General features: G+C 46.7%; 2 protein-coding genes across 2 annotated transcripts in view; one reads left to right on the plus strand and one right to left on the minus strand.

Annotated features, from left to right (window-relative positions):
* On the plus strand, window positions 1–3,253 carry LOC102522608 (olfactory receptor 3A1). Its single transcript, XM_032498651.1, has 3 exons — window positions 1–12; window positions 2,550–2,795; window positions 2,885–3,253. Exons 1-3 carry the CDS (start codon window positions 1–3, stop codon window positions 3,251–3,253), a joined length of 627 nt encoding a protein of 208 aa, XP_032354542.1.
* Window positions 2,275–25,568, minus strand: part of LOC102522352 (leucine-rich repeat-containing protein 37A-like) — a 24,362-nt gene continuing 1,068 nt past the window's right edge. Inside the window, 14 exon segments of the mRNA XM_032457761.1 lie at window positions 2,275–3,370; window positions 7,575–7,670; window positions 8,164–8,298; window positions 8,503–8,620; window positions 11,541–11,659; window positions 11,858–11,919; window positions 12,207–12,414; window positions 12,472–12,604; window positions 19,461–19,553; window positions 19,663–19,802; window positions 19,884–19,938; window positions 21,458–21,504; window positions 24,530–24,640; window positions 25,184–25,567. Coding sequence (XP_032313652.1) covers window positions 3,362–3,370; window positions 7,575–7,670; window positions 8,164–8,298; window positions 8,503–8,620; window positions 11,541–11,659; window positions 11,858–11,919; window positions 12,207–12,414; window positions 12,472–12,604; window positions 19,461–19,553; window positions 19,663–19,802; window positions 19,884–19,938; window positions 21,458–21,504; window positions 24,530–24,640; window positions 25,184–25,567 — 1,710 coding nt within the window. The 3' untranslated portion in view covers window positions 2,275–3,361.

Consider the following 25,568-nt stretch of genomic DNA (forward strand, 5'->3'; position numbering starts at 1 on the left):
ATGACCCATCAGGTGAGTGGAAGAGCTGGGACTGTAACCCAAAGATTGAGGTTTGGCTTTCAGGCGTCTTTACCAATTCCCTTTTTTTTTTAGATGAAGCTCATTTTCTGACTTTGTTAAGGGTGAGTGGGAGGAGATTCAGTGTTTAATTTCTCTGCCAAAGAACCCAGTCCTTACTGGACAGCCTGACCAGATCTCTAAGACCAACCCTAGTGCATGAAGAACCTATTGGAACTTCAGAGTAGGGAGTGGTCATGGCAGAATAAGGGGAGCCTAGAACTCATACGGACCCCCAAGAATGGTGATCTAGGAGTGCCTCCTTGTCAGTTGTGATCCCATCAGACACAGACACCCTGGATGGACAGCCTGCTGAACAATCAGGATTTAGGAGACTCTTATTTAACTTCGTCCCTTGTTGATTGAGGGCTGCACAGAAGCTACTAGGGGAGCATATCGTTCTGGCTCATGACTTACTTGTTTCTGATGAATCTATCTTCCAAATGTAGAAAATATGTGGGAAGTTTATATAAAGAGCTATATGTCAGTGTGTGGATTACCACAACCACTGCATGCCCATCTAGACAAATGGAGGACTCACCCCTACAGCAGTAACCTTGTACTTTTCACTTGACTCTTAGCCCCCTCCGAATCTTACCCATTCCTCAAAGTCTAGCACAAATTTCCCCCTTGTCCATTAACTAACCCTATTCTCACCACTCTAGCTCACAGTGATGCCCTCTGTCAGAAAACCTCTGTCAACCATTCAGTCATCCATTTATTTATGAAATGATGCATTATTAATTTTACGCATATAGTTCCTAAAGTTGAATCAGCTATGAGTCTCATCCTTAAATTGGACTGGAGGAAATACACTAAGTCACTAAGTGATTGCACTAGAAGGCACAGCGGTAAGTGCCATGTAGCATACAATTAGAGTGCAATGGGAATGTTGAAAATGTAAATATCACCTTAAAATGGGCACAGATCAGGGAGGAATTCCTGGAGGAGACAGCATTTGAGCCGAGTCTTAAAGACTTTGACCCTGTGGCATTGGAAGGACATTCAATATAGAGAAAACAGCGTAAGCAAAGGTGGGAATATAGGAAGTTACAGAGTTTGCAATCTGATGACATGGGTTAAAATAAAAAAGGGAAACCAGGGGGCAACTGAAGACTGTGGCTGTGATCCACCCAAGGCACTCATCTGGACTGGAGCTATGCAATCTGCAAGGCAAGACTGAGCTCTACAAGGGCATGGCTGTCACGAGGAAGAAAGTGGGTGTTTGAGTCAGAAGAATGGGTCAGAAATAGACTGAGAGAGAACTGCAGGAGAAGGACATGGTTTGATGAACCTTGAGGTGCCTTGATGGTGTGTGTAAAGGTTAAGAGCAGGGGTTCTGGAGTCAGAATACTCGGGTTAAAACCTTGCCTTCAACTGCTCACTATACGGTATGCACACTCTACCAGCTGTAACTGACATTTAATAATATGGTTTTGATATCTTTCAAATCAGCACAGAGATCTTTCCTACAGCTGCATATCCTTTGGAAGGATATGCCATAATTAATTTAGTCAGCCCTCTAATAATGAACAGATAGGTTATTTTTGATTACTTGCTATTACAAACAAATGCTGCAACAAACAAGCTCACACATACATCATTTCTTATGTGTGACTATACATCTGGTAGATAAATTCCCAGAAGTAGAACTACCAGGTAAAAGGAAAAACACATTTGTAATTTTGAAAGATTGCCCATTTCCCTTTTCAATCCTACCTTACAGCTACCATGCGAATTCCCCTCGTGGTCAACCCTAAGCTGGAAGCATACAGGGAATGGGGCTTTGGGGATGTAGTTCCACTTAGATAATTTGGCAGAACTGGTAAATTTTAACAGATTTGTCAATTTTGGTTATTTAAAATTTGTCTATATTTTGAGTCATCCTTGCACTTTTTTTTTCATCCTTGCACTTTTAATTATTAAAAGTCTCCAGTTTTCTCCCAATAACTTTCTGGTTTAATATTTACATTTAAATCTTTGATCTATTTAGAATTGATTTTTATCCAAATGTATGAGATATGTCTACAACTTACGTATTTCCCAGATAGCTCTGTTATTGCCCCAATAGCATTTACTGAATAATATATTTCCCCATTCCTTTAAGATGCCACTTACATCATATACTAAATTCCTATATTACTTTAGGTCTATTCCTGGACTTCTCATTTTTTTAAGCTTATAAAATGTTATTTCTCTAGCTTAACAGAGGTATAATTGACAAATAAAATTATAATATATTTAAAGTAAAATGTGATGATATATGTTCACATTGTGAAAGGATTCCCCTGTACCTGAGAATGAAGTAATGCTGTTGAGGAAAATGTAGTCAAAGAGCGAACCAGTGTGTATGCCTGGGCCGTGGGAGAGTCCTTACTTGGGGAGGAAGAACTTAGCAGAGAGCTCAGCATGGAGAAGGAAGTCTGTTTCTTCTTTTTGAATAAATATACTGAAAGGGCTGATTCTTCATCTCTTTGGATATTTCCTTGCAGAAACGAATGCAGCCAGAACCTGGGGCCAATGGAACAGATGTTACTGAGTTCGTCCTGCTGGGCTTGGTGGAGACACCAGAGCTGAGGCCAGTTGTCTCTGTTCTCTTCCTCTTTGCCTACGTGGTCACGGTTGGGGGCAACCTCAGCATCCTGGAAGCCATCTTAGTGGAACCCAAACTCCACACCCCCACGTACTTCTTCCTGGGGAACCTATCAGTGCTGGACATTGGGTGCATCACCGTCACTGTTCCCTCCATGTTGGCTTGTCTTCTGTCCCACAAGCACACAGTTCCCTATGCAGCCTGCCTCATACACAGCTTTTCTTATTCCATCAGCTGGTTGGGGTGGACTGCTTCTGGTTGACAGCCATGGCCTATGACCAATTCCTGGCCATCTGCCAGCCCCTCACCTACAGCATCCGCATGAGCCAGACAGTCCAGAGGATACTGGTGGCTGTGTCCTGGGCTTGTGCCTTCACCAATGCACTGACCCACACTGTAGCCATATCCACACTCAACTTCTGTGGCCCCAGTGTGATCAACCACTTCTACTGTGACCTCCCACAGCTCTTCCAGCTCTCCTGCTCCAGCACCCAACTCCAACTCAATGAGCTTCTGCTCTTCGGTGTGGGTTTCATACTGGCAGGTACCCCCATGGTTCTCGTTCTCACCTCCTATGCCCATGTGGCAGCTGCAGTTCTCTGAATTCGCTCATTGGAGGGCAGGAAGAAAGCCTTCTCCACATGTGGCTCCCATCTCACTGTGGTCTGCCTCTTCTATGGGTCTGGTATCTTCAACTACATGCAACTGGGTTCAGCCAAGCTTTCAGATAAGGATAAAGTTGTTGAGATTTTTAACACTGTCATCAACCCCATGCTGAATCCAATCATCTACAGCCTCTGGAACCCTGATGTTCGGGGTGCCCTCCGGCAGGTGCTCATGGGGAGGTGGTCACTGGCTCGTTGACAATTTGTGTCACCTTTTCCCTTTCTCTTTTTGGACTAAAGGAGAAATTCTCTGGGGCAAAGAACTAGGACAAATGGTCCAGAACTACTCTACTTCCCTGAGCACTGGATTGTTTTGTAGAAGACAATCGTTACTGTTTCCCAAAGATGTCCTGCCCAGTTATAGGCAATGGGCCTGTAGGCTCTGCTAGGTCAGCCCCCTTGACAAATTACAATGTCAGTCCCTGCAAGCTTCAATTCTGGGTAGAAGTGAAACCTGGAGGCTTTGAATGCTTATAGGTGCACGTCCTACAGGGAATGACTCTTGGTTGTTTATAGGTGGGGTTCTCCCAAATATACAAGCAACCCCCTCAGGTGGTCCTATGATTCCTTCAAGTTCAGGTATGGTTGGTCTGTTTATAAAACAAGCCCAGCGATCAGGGTAATTTTATTTCTCCCATGAGGCTTCTCCAAGCCAAAAAGAGCAGCTCATTCCTCTCTCATCACACAAGATGCCACAGAATATAGAGGGGACAGATGGGAAGCTGAATAGTCACGTGTTCTTTAGTAACTCTGGAGACTGTGACCCCTCTGGGCAAAATTTTAAAACTCCATTAACATATATGATAAATCTTATAATACAAAACTGAAATTTCCTCATCTATCCTTATATGTTTCAAATCTTTTAAAAGATAAGCATTTATAACCTAAATATTATTTAAATATTAAAAAAAATCCAGAATACTCAATATGAAATTCCCCTCTGAATTCTCATTCTCAGTCCCCAAACCTGATAGCTGAGACAAACCGTATCTGTAAATACAAGTCATATGGTGATATGAACTTACCAGCCTTTAGACCAGTCATTATTTAGCTGTATTTTCCTTCTCATTCTTTAAAAGGAACAGTGGGTAATAGCTGGTGTTTACCTTTCCAGACAGACAGACAGACAGACAGACAGACACACACACACACACACAAGCAAAACACCATATTGTTTTGTAATCTGCTCTTCTCCTTTCCACATACATAGTATAATTCTTAACATGTCATCCTACAAATCTATCTTATCCATTTTAAAGGCTGCAGAATATTCCACTTTATGTATAAACTATCATCTATTTAACCAAACCCCTATTGATATAATTTCTTTCTTTTTTTTGCAATTGCTAATAATAATGGAATTAATGTTTACTTAGTATAAATCTTTCCATATATCTGAAATTATTTCTGCTGGTTAAATTCACAAAAGTGATTTGAGTGTGTGTGAGTGTGCACCCATGCTAAGGAAATACAGATGTAAAAATTGGTAAATATTCTGCCTTTCTATTTGCCAAAAACATATGCACCATTTAACATCTTGACTGGCAGTTTACAAGAATATTTGTTACCTCACTTGCTGACTTCACTGGGTATTATAAATAGAACGTTTTATCTTCGATAATTAGATCAAATATTGCATTATTTTTTAATTTGTATTTTTTGTTTATGAGTGTGATTGGACAGATTTTTAAATATATTTCTTTATTATTTGTATTTATTCTTTCAAAATTGTCTGTGTTTTTGTCCCTTTGAGGGTAATTTATCTTTATCTTAATGACTGATGGAAACACTTCACATTTTAAGACAATATCGCTTTGCCATTATGTTGCAAATATATTCCCCAGTTTCCCATTTGTCTGTAACTTAGTTTAGGGTGTCTCTTGCCCAAATTAAGTTGGACATTTTTATGAAGTTTGCCTTCTTTGTTCTGTGTCATGCTTAGGAAAAATGACTTTTCCACTTAAATGCTGTATAACTATTTCCCAGTGATGTTTTTCTAGTACTTAAGATTTCTTTATAAGTCAGGTATTTGATATATAAAGGATTTATATTTGCATATGTTGTAACTTTTCTTATTGAGAAAAACTGCCCTAACACCATAAAGTGTAAGCTTGATCGTATACCATGTATGTGATATTTTATATATACATACTATATATATATATGTACAGTCAGCAAGAAGGCAGAATAGGAGGTTCCCCTACTCATATTCCCTGCTCAGTAACAATAATTTAGACAAAAAGTGACCTTGTGGGAGCTCTGGGATCTAGGTAGGAGAGAGTGAGACCTTGCTGGAGCCCAAGTCCAAGGAGGGCCTTTAAGAAAACAGGCTTGTGCCCAGGTGGCAGACTTGCAGACAGTAGTCCTGGATACAGACTTGGAAACAGCCCTGTGGACTCAGCTACAGCCCCATTTGGCCTTGATTCTGTCACCAACAACATTTGCCAAGGGACCCAGAAGGAGAAGGCAGACTCCACGATGCTTGTAACCATGGAGCTATCAGGTCACCTGGGGCAGAGAGACCCCATGATGCCCACCTCTAGGTATTCAAGCCCTCCATGGTCCCTTCCCCTTGACTTTGGGGGAGTCTTGTGACTCGCTTTCTGACGAAAAAAATTTCAAAGGTGTTGGGACGTTGTTCTCTTGATTAGGTGACGTTATACAGCAAAGGAGCTGCCACTTCCATGAGTACATCAGTTGTGTAAACCCCCCTGTTGCATTTTGCTCTCACTCTTGTGCTGTCTTGAAGCAGCAAGTGGTCGCGCTGCAAATTGTCTATTGAAAGGGCCACATGGCAGGAACCGTGGGAAGTCTCAAGGAGTGGAAGGTGGCCTCTGGCCAAATGCCAGCAAGAAATTGAAGCCTCTAGGAAGTGAATTCTGCTGACAAACTAAGGGAACTTGCAAGTGATACTTCCCCAGCTGAGCCTCCAGATAAGAACACAGCCTAGCTACAGCCTGATTACAGCCTGATGAGACCCTAAGCAGAGGACCTGGCAAACCTGTGCCCAGACTCCCAACCCACAGAAACTAGGGAGTAATAAATGTGTTATTTTAAGTCCCTAAGTTTGTGGTCACTTGTTATGCAATAATAGACTATATACCATTTAATGATCCTCTAGTAAAAAATACAGTCTTTTGACCTGGGAGTTGAGGAATTTGAGTTATAAACTTCAATCTTATATTAAATATGCAGTGACTTATGCAACTCACTAGACGTCTCTAGTCCCCTCTCCTCATCTCTAGAAACAAGAGGGCTGGATTAGATCAGGACTGCTTGACTTCATGTCTTAACACACAGGGGGACATTACCAGCTGATTCCTATAGCAAGTATCTGTTCAACTATTACACATTCTAAAGTTTGTAAAAAAGATTTACTTTGTATATAATACTGGGTATGCCCATAGGAATATGTCATGCTTTGGGGTGAGAGAAAAAGTTTTAGGGGAATTAAACTCTTCTAAGGTGTCTCCCAAATCTAAGAGTATATAAATCAGTGCACCAAAGCCTGCCTGAGTACCTCTCAGGTGTAGCAGGGTACCAACCCAAATGCCATTCCAAACCCCTCTTCCTTGTTAACAGGACTCTGAATGTTCAAGTACTGGGCAGAAACCTCCTGATGTCAGAGAGAAGGTGGGCCCAACCCCTGGTCTAAGACATACACATAACTCAGTTTTGGCCAATTCAATGTAAGGGGAAGTGGGAAGGGTACTGGTAGGTTCCAGAGAAAGATTTTTCTTCCTTGATAAAAAAGAGGTAGAGAAAAGAGACGTCTCTCACTGCCCCAAATATGGATGTGATGTGGCTGTGTGGAGACACGATGCTTAGAGCTATAGCAGCCACTTTGCAATCATGAGGGGGAAGAGCAGGAGGACCAGGCACATCAACCAAGAGCTCTGATATTACGGACCTGCCAACCTCCAGACTCATGTGAGATAATTAAATGTCCTCAAGGTTCAAGTGTCTGTCAGGCAGACTATTACTTGCAGCTGAAAGCAATCGTGACTGATCCAGCAGGGGAATGCAGAGATGAATATGACATGATCCTGCACTTAAGGGGCTTATTGTCTAATGGAGAAGATGGGCAATACAACGAGGAGGCACTCGGGAATGAATGAAGCACCAGAAATCTGATCCTGGGAGTGGCAGACACAGCTAGAGTCACCAGACTGTACATCAGCGTTGCCAAGCAGAGTCTGTGGTGCAGAGAGCACTGGCAAGCTGGGGGAAGCCGGGAGGGGGCGGGAAAGCGGGCTCACCTGCTGGGCCACAGTGCCTCCCAGGTCCTGCAGCACATCCAGCAACTGGAAGATGTCAAAGGCACGCACCACCTGGATCCTCTGAAGAGCTCCTGCCTGAAGGGTAAGGAAAGACAAGGGAGGGTTTTGGAGAAGAGGGGCTGGGGGTTGCACAAGATGAAGAGAGATTTTTTGAGGCCGAGCAGGAAGAGGCACTTAGACACCAGGACTCAGGTCCAGGGTGGCAAATGGGCTCTGTCTGATGGGCCAGTTCTCACCATGGTGGCTGCCTGGGTGCTGAGCTGCAAAGCCAAGTCAGAGCCCGTGGGAGGGAGTAATAGGACTGATTAGTGTGTCTGCCACGGGCAAGAAATGGCATAGAAAACACAGAGGGTGGGTGTTTGGCAGCCCTGAATTAGGATATTAAAGGGCAGCATCCAAGCTGGGATGATGTCATAATGGGGGAGGCTTGCAGAGTACAGGCCGTATTCACAAGTTTCAAAGCCAGAAACGACTATTCACCCAAATGGCCAAAATTCTTTCAGTGTTAGATAGCAGGGTCTTACTGTATCATAACCTCAAAGGAACCCAACCCTCTCCTGCCCTTTACCTGCTCCTCCTCGTCTGGGGTTCTGGCCTGAAGTAGCTGGAGAATGCAGGAGGCTGTGAATCCTCCATTGGAGTCGATGTACAAGACGTTCTGCTGCAGGCCACAGGCCACGTGTGCAGACACACAAAGACACACCTGAGTAGAGACAGGGCACTGGGTGAATCTGAGCCCTCAAGGAGGGCCCAGAATGGGGCTCCCACCGATTCTCATCCAGATCCCAGAAACAAGAGTCGGCCAAGTTGGTGCCCTCCTCCTTACCACCCAGCTTCTCTCTTTCGAGCTCTGAATCACCAGCACCCTGGCAGAAGCTTCCCCAGGGATCCAGGGTTACGCACCCACCTCCACCAGTCCTCCTGCTGCTGGCCGCACGTGTACCTGGGTTTTGCCGCTACCTGGGCCTCCCACGATTTCAGTCACTTCTCCAGTATAGAGACCAGCATCGAGCAGTTTGTCCAGGCTGATGGCAGAGAAAGGGGAAGAGAATGGTCCACAGATGTTCTAACATTTCTGGCCAGGAGGCTTCTCCTGATGGAGTCTCCTTTGGAGGGGAGCGGGCCCGGCTAAATGTTCCTCCTCAGGCACCGCATCCTTTCACTCTCAGCTTAAAGATCACCTCTGGGTGATCACCTCTCTGCAGAGGTCTTTGCCGCCCCATCCAAAGGTCCTCCTCATTCTGCATCTCAGCCCCTGTATTATTAATTATTATTATTATTATTAGCCCCTGTAGTAGTATTCCATGGTACAGAGGCACCAAGTTTGTTTAACCATTTACCCACTGAAGGACATTTTAGCTGGTTCCAGTTCGGGGAAATTATGCATAAAACTGCTCTGAACATTTGTGCACATGTTTTGGCATAAACCTAAGCTTTTATTCCTCTGGGAAAAAAATGCCCAAGAACACAACTGCTGGGTGGTATGGCAAGTGCATATCAATGTTACAAGAAAATACTAACCTATTTTCCAGAGTGGCTCTGCTAGGTTATTTTCCCACTAGCAATGTGTGAGTAATCCAGTTTCTCCACATCCTCACTAGCATTTGGTGTTAGCACCATTTTTCATTTCAGCCATTCTGGGAGCTATGTGGTCACATCTCACTGTGGGTTTCACCTACATTTCCCTAATGACTAATGATGGTGAACCTCTGGTAATACGTCTGTCCATGTCTTTTGCCCATTTGCCTACTTGGATTGTTTGTTTTACTGCTGAGTTTAAGAATTCCTTAGCTTAGGGTATAGCTCAAGCAGTAGAACGAATGCTTAGCATGCACAGGGTCCTGGGTTCATTCCTCAGTACCTCCTCTAAAAATAAACCTAATTACCTCCCCATGCAAAAAAAAAAAAAATTCCTTAGCTTGAAGCTTTTAAGATGTGATTAGCCATGATGTGTTATTCATCTAAACAGGTACAGTTATGTTTACTCCTTGAAATCTACCTTTTTCTATCCCAGTAGGTAATCTGGCATGAAGAATGGGATCCTGATCAGAAGAAATATGCGCTCTATCGCCCTCGTAAAGATTCACAGCGCACGTCGGCACTAAGGGCTCTCAGAAGGTCTACAACAAGGAAATCTGCTTCATTTGGGTGAACCAGCATTTCCCAAGCTGTTGACTACAGAACTCTCCTCCCCTCCCAGGTTCAAGTTACGTCCATCGTCCATCGAGTACCCAAAGAATACTTGTGAGGAAGGCTAGAAACCTAGTGGGTCATCTTGGAATCTCACCTATGTCCCCCCTGGAAGGAAGGCTTATCACATTTCTTCAACAAGCCTCCTGGGGTCCCCTGCCCTTGACTGGGCCCCACACCCTCCCCCGCCATGTCCTTCCCAGCCCCGCTCACCTCCACCCCAGGCCTCCGCTTTCACCAGACAGCCTTCCCCAAAAGCGCGGACCAGTTCGAGCTGGGTTCTTGTACTGAGGGGGATGACACGTGACTTCAGGGGCCTGGTCTGCCACTTACTAGCTGCAAGGTCTTGGGCAAGACACTCAACCCGAGTCCCAGTTTCCTTCTCCACAGGATGATGACTTTCATCGTAACATGCTCCGTGTGGTTGTGAAGACCGATGAAATAACGAGCTTGGAATAAGGGTGCCTGGTTCCCGGCGACCACTCAGAGAATGTCCACCTGGTCCTCACTGAGGTCCGCCTCCTTCACAGAGCTTTCTGGAACCACCTGATCTCCCCTGCACTGACTCCCTGTGGCGGCAATCCTGCCACTTTACTACCTGACTGCTCCCTAAATTCTCCCTCTGTACCTGCTGGTTTTATAAGCTCCCAAAGGCCAAGCTGGCTTCTGGTCAGTCACCCCCTCCTGACGCTGCCTCCATGTGTGCTAACACCTCTCTCTTGTGTTCACCTGCTCTTCTCACCCACCACACCCCACACTCCTTAAGTGCCGGGGCCTTGCCTCACTCCAACAGGTATCCTCTGCATGCACCTGGCACCTGTAGGCACTCAGCCAACGCTTGATGAATTACAGACCTGAACCCCCAGCCGGGGAAGCAAGCCCTGTGCTGTAGGAACCTTGCCAAGAGAATGTGTTGTGGGAACAGCAAGGGCCAAACCAATCCAAAGACTTCTGCGGTGGTGGAGTTCTTTTTCAAATTCTGCACCAACAGGCCAGGAGAGAGGTCAGATTCCCTCGGCCAGAAGCAGCCCGTTGTCTTCCAACTCTTCCCCTCCGCAAACACGGCAGAATATATTCTTGGCCCCTCCAGGTGCAGAGTATGGGGAATGCACCAAGTTCCGACTCAAGTGCTCGGGGGCTGAAGGCCCACCTTTGCCCCTTGATCCTCTTGAGCTAAACTCAAGTGGGGTAAATAATGACTAATTCACAGGGTCACTTAAGAGATTATATAAATGGCTGCACATAGTAGGCACTCAGTAAATGTTAGTCCTACCCTGCTCTCTCTGGTCCCATCTTTAAGTGAAAGGCCACAGAATAGTTGCTCTGTACTGCTGAATAACAATGAAATACTGACATCTTGTGTTATAGGACAGTGGTTCTCAATCAGTGGTAATTTTGCCCTCCCCTCTTGGGAGGGTCATTTGGCAACGGCTGGAAATGTTTTTGATTTTCAGGACATGGGGAGAAGGGAAGTGCGACCTGCAACTAATGGGAAGAGGCAAGGGATGCTGCCAAACATCCTACTACGCACAGGAATGCCCCCCGCCCTCAAATAATTACACACCTCAAAATGTTAGGAGTTGGAGAAACTCTGTCACAGGGTAAGAGGACACATAAGTCCTGACCATCCAGCCACACTGCCCTCACCACTGTTTGAAAAACCCTGCCTTCCCTAGGCTCCAGCATTTAAAGCCCAGCTGGCGGCTGCCACGGTCCTCCTGCCTCTCACCTTCTCACCCAAGTACCCACACAAACCTTTCAATGCCTGTGGACAGGATGGCAGTATAGGTCTTCAGTTCCTCGTAGAGATCAGCGCCACTGAAGGGGAAAGCTGAGAACTGAGCCAGCAGCACCCGCCTCAGGGCGACCAGGGCCTGCGGAAGGGGCGGGGCGACTCAGGATGCGGCCCTGGCGCTTCCATCCCAAGCAGCCCAGAGTACTCCGCAGTGACCTGGCAAGGGAAGGCGCACCCCAGGGTCTCATAGCCCGCATTAGCAATCTCTGGAAACCCTTTGCTCAGGGATGGGCATTTAGAGACACCCTGGTTTGGAGCATGCAGATCATCAGCTCACCTTATAGGACAAGCCACATTTCTGGGCTACCACCTCCAGGTCTGCAGAAACGAAGTCCACCACTGCAAATTAAACACGTGGGGTTGACGCGCAGGAAGGGAGGCCTCGGGCCTCCAGCACCGGACTTTTCCTCGCCTAAGGGAACGAGCCGAGCTGCAGGACCTGGCGTGCAGCCTGGCACACAGCGGGGGGTTCCATCCTTCCTGGGGCGTGGTCGCCCTACTCCCACCTTCCCGAGCTCTCCAGAGGCTGTAGGCGGAGGAGGGAGGGGAAGGGTGTGCCAGGACAGGAGCCGGCCTCCGCTCTAGGCCCAGCGGTATGGTCAGCACTGGCGCGCGCCCGCGGTCACCTGTCTTGATCCCGTGGCTCCGCAGAAGCTGAACCATGCCCTGGGTGAGGCCTGGGCAGTCCGGCGCGGAGCACGCCCATGTTAGCTGGGGGCCCGGGGTCGCTCGTCCCGGGGGCATCCGTTGGGCCCTCTCTTCAGACGCCTCCTTGGCGCCCTTTTCTGGACCAGGCACGGGAGGCAGGAGGCGGCGGCGGCGGCGGCGGCGGCGGCGGCGGCGGCGGCGGCGGCGGCGGCGGCGGCGGCGGCGGCGGCGGCGGCGGCGGCGCGGACCCCGCTGCGGCCCCGGCGCCCAGGGCCAGCCCAGCCCTGCAGCGGCACCGCGCAGCCACTTCCTGCTTCCAGGCTCCAGGGCCTGGCCTGCAGCGCACCTCCAGGCCTCAGGGCGGACGCGCAGGCTCCTGCGACCCAGCAATTGGGGTGGAGACGGCGCTGGTGGAAAGGAGCCACGTTCCCCGCGCCGCTGCCACCACGCTCAGCGCCCGCATAGGCCTCCACCCTCTCCCGGATCACGCCTCAGTGCTGGCCTCCCAGGTGCTGCCTTACGTTCTGAGCGCTGGGCCCGAACATCCGACTGCACAGACCATCCCACTAGGCTCAGGGACCTACCCGATAGTGAGGAAAGGCAGTGAAGAGGAATCAAATAAATCATAATTACCGATCATATGATCGGTGCTAAAAAAAAGCAGCAGAGCACAGAGAGGGCATCTGCTCTATTTTCCAAATAAAAGAGTTTTTAAATGAGCAACAAAATCCCTGAGTATCTAGAACTCACAACGATTTTGGTATTTTTAAATGTCCTTTGCTTGACCTCATCCTCTGGAAGAAATGAAACAACTTGACGGGGTTATCTGCTCACAATCCAATGCGGTAGGTGCTATGTTCATCCCTATTTCACAGATGAGGAAACTGAGGCTCAGGGCAGTGGAGTCAATTGCCAAAGCTTTCGCAGCTTGTACCCCTGGACTTAGAGCACACAAATCCACATCTGGGTGCAAAGCCAGTACTGTTTTAACAGTGCCGCCCACCCCCTCAGAATTGTGTGTATGTTTTGCTACCATGAAGTGGTTTCCTTGAGAACAGAAGCAATGTCTGGTCCCCTTCTGTATGTCCATGCAGCACCCACCATTGTCACTCAACACATGAAGACACCTGGGGTGACTGTGGCAGAACTTAGAATTCTAGGGGGTCAGGTATAGCTCAATGGTAGAGTGCATGCCTAGCATGCACCAGGTCCTGGGTTCAATCCCAAGTACCTCTATCAAAGAAAAGAAAAAAAAGTAAACCAAATTACTTCCCTCTGCTAAAAAAAAAAAAAAAAAAGAATTCTAGCACTGAAACCTGGGTTTAAGTGAGCTATGATCCCCATGAACCATTGGGGCTTTCCCTGTGCCAACACAACTGGACACAGGGAGGTTGCAGCCTAGGATGTCTGGATGGAGAGTCTCAGCAGTCTATGGACAAAGTCTCCCGTTCCCAGACTCATTCCAGTACTGGGTCCCCTTCCTCAACGCCCGGCGTCTTTGTCTCTCCATCCACCACCTCCATTTCAGAGCAGGTCCAAAGAGCACAGGTGGCAAGAAGCACTTTGAGCTCTTCAGAGAAGGGCAGGGCTGCTGTAGCCACAGAGCCTTAGAGCTGGAAGGGGCCCAAGGGATGCTGTAGCCTGTTCCTGGGTTCTGCCTGCTCCTGACATTGGCCCTGGGCAGCCGCAGCCTTCAGATCAAGGGGGAGGCTGGCCCCTAATTGTTACACTCTGGGATGCTTATCAAGTCAGCTCATTATACCCCCATCCCACCCAAACTAAGGGTGTGTCCACTGCCTCCAGTTTCTCTCTGCTTCCTGTCAGCTTGGTTGTCCTGCATGGTGATGGCTGTGGTCCCAAACAAAGATGGCATCAGAGACACGTTATAAAGTGGGAGATGGGGAGAAGGCCATGCTGAAGAAGGAAACGCTTAACGTTCTGAATGCACTCAATCAAATGCCGAAGCCCTTTCCGAACCCCAAATCTATGAACAGGACCGTCACTACCAAAGGACTCCCACTTTCCTCAAGGGGCAGTTTGGTTAACTTCTTGGAGGAAGATGCCATCAATCTACCATAAGACATAAGTCTGGTCCTTTTCTCCTGTTTAAGGCCAGAGCTGGGGGCTGGGGAGAGGGGCTTGAAGAGGTGGTACTTCCTTGAGTTATCACAGCCCAGACCCTGGACTCCCAGGGAGGAAGGAGCACGTGTGCAGGTTGCCTATGGATTCCTGACCCCAAATCAGTTCTTGGAGACACGCTGGCCTCTGGTTCCAGGAAGCCTTCTGGGATTAGTCAGAGGTTTGCTGACCATACTGCTCATCCTGCTTTGCCCTCACCACCCCTACACAGACATCGCTGCCCGACTCCACTCGCCATGGCTTCTCTCCCTTGGTCCTCCCTAGTGTGACTTCACCTGCCTGATTATGTCCCCCCAGTAGCCTGCCTGCCTTCACATTGCAACTTACTGTTCTTCCTTAGAGATTCTAGGTTCCCTTTACTTTGTTTTACAAAACTCTTTGGGCACTTACAAGGTGTCTGGCCCAGAGTTAAGTTCTGGGAATGCAGAGCCAGAAAGCACAGTCTCCCAGCCTGGGGTGTGTGTGTGTGTGTGTGTGTGCTGGAGAGGGTGTCAGGCAAGAATCAAGAATATTACCGCATGGTCTGCACTATGACAGGACAACCAGAGGGGACTTAGTATAACTTGGGAGAGAGTGAAGGTAAGGAAGGCTTCTTGGAGAAGGCGATACTCTTAGGAAGGGAAGGAGTTAGCCAGTGAAGGGCCGGTGGTATGGGTTGATGTGGGCTGAGGGAATTATCTGCAGGGAAGTTGCATGGGTGTGTGTCCCGTGCAGTCACACACAGCCCCACACTTAGAAGGGGCCCTGTGCTTGGTTTAATGCTCGGATGTCACTGTCTTGACAGTCTTAGTAATTTTTGAATTATTGAACCGCAAACTATGTTGCCAGTCCTGATTATATGAAAGGGGTACGTAAGCCAGTATGGCTAAAGTGATGGATGCCTGCAGGAAACTTCATGGTATAGTGGGAAAGTCTTGGGCTAGGAGCCCAAGTTTAAATCCAAGTTCTACCCCTTAGATATGTGGCCATAGACAAGTCAAGTAAGATCAGGGACTCTTGGTCCCTCAATTGTACAATGGGGCTGATGCCATCCAGCAGGGCTGTAGTGAAGATCGCAGAGACTTTCTGTGCAGCACGGAGCCCAGTGTTCCTTCAGCACTGGTATTTCCAGTAAGTAAATCTAAAACAGAGATTCAGAGACAGGCAGAGAGAGAGAGGGGCGGGGGTGTGGGGAGAACCCTTTTCTTCTGACAAATGGTTATCTGGGATCTTGTCCATGAAAACAGGATCAGGAAGGGGTAGTTCTGATTTAGTTTTCTGAGGTCTGCATCCCTCTACCTCCTGAAGTTTTACTGTGTATGTGCATGTGTCTGTGCGTGTCTGTGAGTACACAGGCACTCACAGAATCCTGCTGTCTCAGAGAGAAGCTACAAACCCACCTTGTATTCCCACATTCAACGATGCATGGTAATAGACCCCTCCAGAAAATTAGGTTGTTTCATTGTCAAAGCACTGATGGGCTCAACTCTCACGGAGTCTCAAAGCACTCAGAGGGCTTGTCTGCTACCACGCATGCCAAGGGGAGGCAATTTGCCTCTTGTGTCCATGAAAAACCATCTTCACTCATGTGATAGACATCTCAGGGCATAAACACTTTCCAGGAAGAGTATGTTAGTGGCCAGCATTGCAGGGGACTCCTGGCTTCTTTCTAGTGAATTTGAGGCTCTCACTCTGCCTCTAGCATTCACATTCATGCATCTCCTGCTCCTCTTCCTGAAGGTATAATTTTATTTCACCTCTCTCTTCAAGGTTTCTACAGAAATCACCTTCCCCCAGATGACCCTCTCTGCATCTCACACTGTGGTTTTCTATCCCGCATTCCATGTGCTCAGAAACCTCTCTCCTCTGGTTCCATTTGTTTAGTTCTGTGCCAACTTTGTATCCTTTTCTGGTGTTACATTTCCTTATGCTCTTTACTTCTTTTATTTTATCCCCTTGTGGGTGTCTGGACCCTTTTCCTGTATTATTGCTACTGTATACTACTGATTGAAATCTGTCTTCACCACTTTAAGTAGTACCTGGCTTTGTTTATTTTTAGAAAGGGGAGGTGTCCAGGACTAGCCTTATTATTTACTTATTTATTCTTTTAAATAAGCACCCCAGGGACATTTCAGTACAGAGGTCTACAGATCATATTTTGAGAAATTATATTTCCCTTTTCATAATTATATGGATGTCATTTCTCTGGCAGCCTTTTTGAACGGGAGCTGTATTTTCTGACTGTGGGTCCCGTGGCTAGCACTCCTGCAGGGAAGGAGCCGCCAGGAGTGCCCCACAACTATAGGGACAGGGAGGCGGGGAACACCTGTACCACTAATAGTGGAAACTGCCCGAGGACAGAAATGATGACAGGAAAAGGGGGGCCTGTTTCTCCCCTGACCCCTTGGGGACCTCTGAGCTAGCTTTCTGCTGAGCTACTGAAAGGGGAAAGGAGTGAGTCTCCAAGGCCATTCAAACTCTTTCTCATCACTTCCTGGATTCCCGATACTTCCTGACCCCCCACCCCCAGGTTACACTTGGACCTTATTATCATCTGGAATCTACCATTAAAAAAATCTCAAAAGTCCAACCTTTCCTTCACTGAACATAAGCGCTTGTCCTTCCAGTTCTCACTCACGTGTACCCATCACACACCTGCTACAGCTGCATCAAAACCTCTGGTCTGGCGCCCCATTTTCTCCCAGTTCCTACTTAGTCTAAACCCCCAAGTTGATTTCCTGGTCTCTCTACTTCCAGGTCACCTTCAAAGTACTCTTTCTAAAACTCAAGCTTGATTGTGTCTCTTCTCTGCTTAAAACATTGCAGTCTGTGCTGTCTGGTCACGCCCCCGTGCCTCTGCCAGGCCCCCGGGACTGGTCCCCTGCTCCCCGCGCGGCCTCACACAATGCCCTTCCCGCCTCGCGCTTCGTGCTTGGGGACAGCAGGCTGCGCACCACGCGAGCACACCTGGGGTTTCACGCTTCTTGCCACTGCACTGTCCTCTGTCTAGACCAGGCCTTTCCTTCATCTCATGAGCCTAAACTTCTGTGTGGCTTTCGTCCTCTTCCCCTCCTCCAAGCCATCCCTCACATTTACTCCTTTCCAGCCAACCAAGAGCTGAACCACCGCTTGGCACACTGCCATTGTCATGTCAACACACTGTCTTCTATGTACACCTTCAGGAGTCTGTCCCTCCTCCCCAATCTTAGGAGTGCCTGGAGGGCAGGGACTGTGTCCTAGCCAACTCTTCCTCCAGCACCAGGCACAGTATCTGGCATGTAACCCAGGCCCAGGACAAGTCCCAACTTTTTCATGGACTCTCCCCAGCTTCCTAACCTTCCCTCCTCTGAACCCTACAAGTTTTCTGTGTCATTCTTGCCCTAATCATATGTTGTCTCATTTCATTATCTTTTAAAAATGCCTAATTCCTCTGACAAATTTCATTGGAACCAATGAGAATTTTCACTTAGTAGCTGTTGGCCTTGTATCTCCCTCCCTTGTTCTATCACTCAGATCTCAGTAAGGAGCTGGGCTCCGAGCTAGTTTGCCCATCAGTAAGATGGGGACAGAGGCAGCCCTAGGTGGCCATGGTTTTTGTACCAGCTGACTCCCTAGAGCCAGGGTGTGTCCCTGACCCAAGGAGAGACAGGCTCACCAGGTGAAGTCTCTGCATTCTGGCAAAAACACTGCCCAATCTGGGACAAGCTGGGCAAAGCAGAACCTTACTCTTGGGCATTTTTATTTAGAAATATGGTAGGGTAGCATTTGAGACTAATAAAGAATTGTGCAAATTTGAGGTAATGTGACATAAAAAATATTACCTAAGCCTCACTCTGTGTATCAACATTGAAATAATGGAAACATCCCCAAATAGGAACCTGGAGCTACTTGGAATCCTGGTCCACAATCTGGGAAGCCCAGCAACTTGAAGATCTTTATCCTTGGTTTCTTGTCAGCTCCCTGTCGTGTCCACCTCTCTTACTGACATCAACCCCCCACTCATTAGTCTGAGCGGGCATGGGGTCTTTCTGTTCCTATGACCTAATGGTGTGACCAAAGTGCCTAGTACTGCACCTGGCCCGGAGCAGGTGCTCAGAAACAGCTGCCATCGTTCTCCTCGTTGTTGTCATTGTTATTGACTCATTCAGAATTTCTTTTACTCACTAATGTATTTTAACCATCACTGGCTTACTAAATGTGACCGACTAATGACTTTCTTTGCAGGAGTGGAAGAACCTTGCAGCTGATGGAGGTGGCACTGTCATTTGAAATCATGCGGCCACGGGCCTCTGCTGGGTGAGGCAGGAAGTGGGGAGGTTTGGTGCTGGGCTGAGCTGGACGGAGCTGAGCAGCACATGGCTGACCCTCAGTGGGGTCAGGAGAGGCCAGGGCAGCCCAGGTGAGGCCTGAGGATGGCCATCTTGGACAATGGCTGCTCTCACACATTCTTTATCCTGTCCCTCCAGCTAGCTCTCCAAGGGTTGGGATTTTTTTAAAGAACAAGAAAAAAAAAAACTCCATGTGAATTTTCCACCAACTTGAAAGGCTGGAGAACCCCCTACCATGACAGGGCACACATCTGTACACAAGTTTGAGAGCTTCAGAGAAAAGCCAGGCCTTGCCCTCAGGGTGGAGGCAGGCCCAGTGATACAAATCTTCTGGCCTCCCCAGACCCTGTGAGCGGGGCCCCCGCCGGCAGAGGCAGCTGTGCTGTGAGTAACCGCTGCTGGCTGGAGCGGGGGAGGATGCCAGCACCAGCTGTGCTGTGACTGCACGATCCTGCCCCCTGCGCAAGACACGCTTCCCAGTTCCCAGGGACTGATTATACTGGGGAAATGAGGGAGAGAAGCCCTTCTTCATCTTTCTAGTCATCCTCCTGTGCCCACATCACCCCTCGCAGAAGCACTGGCTACCATGAGAGATTCTAGCTTCAGCCTTGCTTTCTCCTGCCTGTGGCCCTTGTTCTTTGCTTATAAATATTCAACTATTTATATCTTAAGTTCTTACCACATGGCTAGAATTGGTTGTGAATTTGTACATCTTAGTTAGAGAAAAACAAGTATTTAATAATGAATTCTGAGAAGCCAACAGGCCTGAGGCGGGACGGGGCTCACATCGCGTCGCTCCCCTGTGCTGTCTCACTCTCCTCATCCGGCTCTTCCGACTCGATGGTCAGAACCACGTCAGCTGCGCCATCTCTGGGTGCCCTGGGGTAAGAAGAAAAATGCTAAGGCCTTTACTCTTGAAAGGAACAATTAAATTTTTCATTATTTCCTCATTTTGGATGAGAAGTTTAAGTTGTCCCCGATCACTCACCTCGCATCCCTACTGAAAATCTCTTCCTCATCAGAAGATTCCCCATCATGTAGCTTCTGCATCATATTTTTCTTGCGTGTGGCACTGAGAGGTTTGTACACGTCCCTGAGCCAGAACGGCCGCATTCTCCAGAAGCCCTCCTAGAACAGAAAAAGGGGAACATTCATTCTGCATCTCCCCTGCTTTCTCTGGCAACAGTACTTTATCCTCCTCAGATTTACCTGATTCTCAGTTTCCTCTGGGCATTTTCTATGCAGCACAAATCGAAAGAAGCCCCTTGGAAGAAAACACACACAATTAGTGATGCGTGCCACTTTCCACGTCTCACAGGGTGTCTGTCTGGTCTTATTCGGACTAAATGGGCACCTCAGTCAACACTCACAGCAAGCAAAGGCACCACAGACCTGGAGGCTGATGATAATTTGATGCACACTGGGCTCCCAGAAGCTCTCCACGTCTGTCCGAGATGGCCCCCCAGTGTCCCTGGACAGGCCTCTGAATGTGGCCGGCATGGAGTTCGGCCAGACTTTCTGGTCCCACTCACTGCCTCGGCCCTGCCAAGTGCCCTTGTGCAGGGAAGACCCTGCACAGCCATGCTGGGCAGAAGCACGTGACTGGACGTGTTCACCCCAGCCCTCTGCAGATGCAGTCTCACACACAGCACGTGCTGGGGGCTGGAGGGGAGGAGCCCCTATTTTCCTAGCTGCTTTGTCCTGTAAGCTGAATCACACCAAGTAAACCCGAGTCCAACTAGCACAGTTATCTGACTCACTGACTTTCACATTGCAGGCTGTCCCTGATGCGTAAATGAATTGTGAAATCAGTTGAAAGGCCATGACCAGCACTAAAACACAAAATATTCTTTTTTGAATATACATAGTATAGGAAAAAATCAGAGTGCAAAATCAGTTTGTTTTAGAAACTCCTTATCTCCATAGAGTATGTGGTACTGATTTGTGACATAAAAGGTAGCTCACAGCCCAAGAAGTGTGATCAATGAAGTCCTCAGTGGAAAGGAAGCATCTACTTTTTGATACTCATGAGCAGCATGGCCGTGGGGCAGGACCTTTTCCCTTCCTCTTTCTCCATTTCCTTAATGGAAGAAACACACTACTCTCTAAAGTTTCTCCCAGTTAAAATTGTATGAGGTTTGGATAAAGGGAATGGAGTGTGGGGGCCCGAAAACCAGCAGGATGACAGGGGATGTTTTCCTGCCACTTTCTAGGAAGGACTCATATATTCTCCCTTCCAACAACTTTGAGTGAGGCTGGTCCTCAAACCCTAGAACCATGCGGCCTTCCCTACCCCAGGACCTCCAAGGTCACTGGCCCAGCCCGGCCTGATGGCCACCACCAGAAGGAACAGGTAACAACCCAAACCTCTCCCCCTCCCCGTTCTTTCCTTAAAGGACTAGGAAAAGCACAGGCGTCTGGGCCTGTCCCTTTCCAACTCAGCTTTGGCTGGGGAGCTAGTTTGGCTGGTAAATAAATTCGGGCAAAGCATTACAATAAATAAATATTCTTCCTGCCTTTTGTGGTTTCTTCACTGTAAACTGAAGAGATTGAAATAGATGAAATCTAAGTTCTCCTCTAGTTCTAAAATCCTACTTTAAAAATTACCAGACAAGGGGGAGGGTACAGCTCAGTGGTAGAGTGAGGTGCTTAGCATGCACGAGGCCCTGGTTTCGATCCTCAGTACCTCTATTAAAAATAAATAAACCTAACTACCTCCCCCACAAAAGTAAAACAAACAAAAAAATAAAAACTTAAAAAAAAATGATCAGAGTTGTACTTACCTTACGCTTTTTCTATCGCCCTTTGCTGCTGTCCTGTGAGAATAAATCTGTTTTGGAAGAAACATGATCAGAATTATTCATCATAATGATCATCTCCAAATTTTTATTCATTCCTTTTTATTTTAAGTCTTATCTACCCAGTGAGATGATGACTTTTTTGTGGAAGGAATGCTCTCTTGTTTACTAATCCTTTGCCTCTTTCACAGTATCTAACTTAGGCTCTTGGGCACAGCTGGCAATACATTTTACTGATTGTTTTAGGTAACATTCAACAGATAATTCCCAATAAAAATTCTTGTAAGTAGGAAAACAAAACAAAAGTATCTACCAGGAACCTAAGCACAGTTTTAAAGCCAAGAATAAGACTAGGATGTCTATCATTACAGCCACTATTGATCACTGTTGAGGAGGTGCTCATCACTGCAGTAAGAAAAATATTGGAAAGGAAGAGAGAAGCACATTTGCACATGAAATGATGGATATCCTTAAGGTAGGAAGCAATATGAGAATTCAGGAAGATGTTACATACAAAATCAAGAGATCAACATATAAACCTCAAAAACTTTCCTATATAACACAAAAAACTAAGAAATAGAAGAAATATCCCATTTACAATGTCAGTAAAACTGCATAAAGTACCTAGGGGTAAACTTAACCAAGAATGTGTAAGACCTATGCAATGAAAACATTGAAACTCTTCTGAAGGACATTAAAATGAAAAATGTGTATATAGCATGAGATACCATCTTCCTAGAATGTTGTAAAGATATCAATTCTCCTCAAATTAACCGACAAATTCAATGCAATCCTATTTAAATCCAAGATAAATTTACAACAAAACCTGGCTAGTTGACCTTTGGTAGAGAAACTGTGCAAGAATAGTTATGCAATGTATGAAAAAGACGGTCAAAAAGCAGGAGCTTACCCTGCCATTTATACAACATGTTCCAGAGCAACTGGAATTAGGCAGTGTGGCACCGGTTCTGGTGCAGGAAAAGACAATGGGATCAATAGAACAGAGTCCAGGTAAAGATAGTATTTTTAGATTAGTGAAGAAAGAATGAACCGTTCAGCAGAAAATTTTGAAACAATTTGATTTTCATGCAGTGGAAAAAAGTTAGCTCCCCTACCTCAACTACACTAAAAAAACCAAATTCTAGACAGATTATAACAGCACTAAGAAAGTATCAGAGACTATTTTTATGCCACGAGGTGACAAAGGCCTGGCTGACAAAACCCACTCGCCATGAGGACAGGGGGATACGGGGACAGACTGTCAACAGATGGCTACTCTTCCGAGCCCCTGCCCTCTCCTCCCCTGGATTGTCTGTCTTCTTCCTGTTCATTTATAACACTCTTTATGATAAGTAAATATTGGCTCTCATTGATTTTCAGTGTTTCAATCATTTCCCAATGTATTTATCTCTAAGGGGACGAGACAGAAGAGTGGAGTAAGGAGCTCAGGCTTCACAGTCAGGTGAAACTGCTTTCTCCTTTTGGTTTTGTCACTGGGGCCTTAAGCCGATGTCCTACATCTATGAAACAAGGATACTACTGCCGTCCTCACAGGACTGCGGGGATTAAACCAGACAATACACGGAAGACTCATTGTCCTATGCTTGGCATAGGTCGGTGCTAAGTTGGTGTCCCAGACAGGGTGGTCAAATCCGCCAAAGGTTTCTGCCTGTGGCATCAGGCTCTGAAAGCTCTTTTCTACCACATGATTATAAACATACTGCTTTTATTTTCTTCTAATAGTTTTATGAGTTCTTTTCTTTCATGTTTATGGAGATATGTTTAAGGTGAGAAATGGGGACCTGCTATTATCTTTCCCCCAAATAGTTAGGCAGCTGTTCTACTACCATTTATTCATTTTTCCCCACTGATTAGAATATTAAACATGATGTTTCAAAAGCCTAAAGAACACATGGGTCTCTCTACTGCTGGGCTGTCTATGCTACTTCAAATAAATATTATGTTGCATTACTCCTCATTGTGGAATTGACGTAATGCCTCATCTCTCTTCCACTTAACATCATTACTGTCAACTTTAGGAAAAACATTGCATGGTCCCAGTACTGAAAAAACTTATCTAAGTGGGGAGAGGAAATAATGAAATTATATAAATAAATACAAATTCAAGGTTAAACTACATAGCAATTAAAGCAATAAAAGAGGAGTTTATAGAAATTCTACAAAAGCACAAGGCCATATGACACTGGCAGATGCAGAGGGCACAGTCTGGGCAATGGCCAATGACTAGCAAGCTGACACCACGCTAGTCCCCAGGTTCCTAGGCTCAGAAATGAGACTCTGTCTTCACCAAGAGGGATCTCACATCTTCCTATTGAGGCAGTCTCACTTTATCAGTATCATAGGATTGATCAGAAATCAGAATGCCAAATTATTACTCATCAGTGAGAAATACATCTGTTCTACAGACAGGGCCTCTGTGTCTACACAAGCAGAGAATTTCCTTCTGTAGAGACAGGCCTCCAAGGCACACTGAGGCACAGCTGGAAGGCTACATGGTGAGAACAGGACTAGAACAAAAGGACATACTTTAGCCTGAGGCAGGAATTTATTTGCAGTGTTTTGATGGAAACTACCTACACGATGTCTCACACACCGGAGAAGAAAGCTGGAAGTAAACCTAATGAATTGACAGGATCACACTTCTCTCTCTTAGCCATGTCCTTTCAGCCCTCCCAGGGTGACTGACGGCTCCAGGAGGGTGGAGATGATGTATCTCATCATGTCACCCAACAAGGAAAGAAAGCAGTGACTGGTGAGGTGAAGTGTTTTGAGTTGAAGAAATTGTACTACTGTGTCAACTCTGACCTTCTTAAAAACTTGACTTTTCAAAATAGTCTAATGGCTTCTTATCTTGGGTTCAGTTCCACAGAGACCCCCTGGGACTGGAGCTCCTTTAAGAATCCCGGGCGTATAACTTTTCAATAAAAGCCCAAAGCCCATCTCAGTCCTTGTGACTGAAGAGGACTATGGAGTAGAAGCAGGTGGAAAGGTAGCTGTGATTTTCAGCTTGCGGGTTCTGAATCTCATTGTCCTTACCTCAAAAAGGCAGAAACCTATAATCAAGACAGCCACTGCTGCAGTCACAGATACTGATATTGCCAAGATGAGTTCGTTGGAATAGCCGTATCCTGGAACTTCTTCTGTGAGCTAAAAAAATAAAGGATAATTTCTTTTAAAAACAAAGAGAAAAGATGAAATCTAACTATTCTTAAACCTATTCAGACACTAGCTCACTCTTCTTTTTTGGGGGGTGCGTGGGAGGTAATTAGGTTTGTTTATTTATTTTTAGAGGAAGTGCTGGGGACTGGACCCAGGACCTCGTGTATGCTAAGCCTGTGCTCTATCACTTGAGCTATACCCTTCCCCTTAGCAAACTATTCTTAAACTACTCTAAACCCCATCCTTTCAAGTGAGTAGCTTATAGGTTCTTAAAGAACATATCAGATCTCACGTGTTACTAATCTTAGCATTAGCATTTTCTCCTACAATTCACCTTGTGTCTTAAGCCTCCCCTAGGAATAGTGGCACCATTCTCTAAATGAGCACTGTGAGAGATTGCTGTCTTAGCCAGTCTCATGGATGAGATAAGATACAGACCAGGAGCCCCTGGTCTTCCTGCTTTGGCACTTTAATGGCATGTCCTACACTGAGTAGAAGTCCAGGTCCCCATGTGTCAGGCATTGCCCTCACCTCATGTGGCTCCTGCCCTGTCTGGTCACTCCGGCCTTCTGTGCTCTCACTGATGTAGTTCTCAGTTTTCCACAGGTCAGTATCCCCCTCTGCCTGGGACAATTTTACTTTTTGCTGCTCACTAAGCAGCTTTATCAGAAGGCCTGTTCTGGTGAAAAACTTGGCACAGGACAGCTTCACGTGTGTCTCAGAGCAGTCCATTTTGAGAGTTCGGATCAAATGAGAAATGAGGCCTCTCATATAATCATTTGGGATGATGGACCGTAGCTGCTGGTTTACCTGGATTTCAAACTGATCACCCAAGGATGAAGGCCCTGGGGAAGTGAAGCTGGTGGGTTTAGAGGGTAATTCAGTGTCCACGCTGTGGTATTCCAGTTGTGTTTCA

This window comes from Camelus ferus, chromosome 16, assembly GCF_009834535.1.
Source record: "Camelus ferus isolate YT-003-E chromosome 16, BCGSAC_Cfer_1.0, whole genome shotgun sequence".
Taxonomy (NCBI): Eukaryota; Metazoa; Chordata; class Mammalia; order Artiodactyla; family Camelidae; genus Camelus; species Camelus ferus.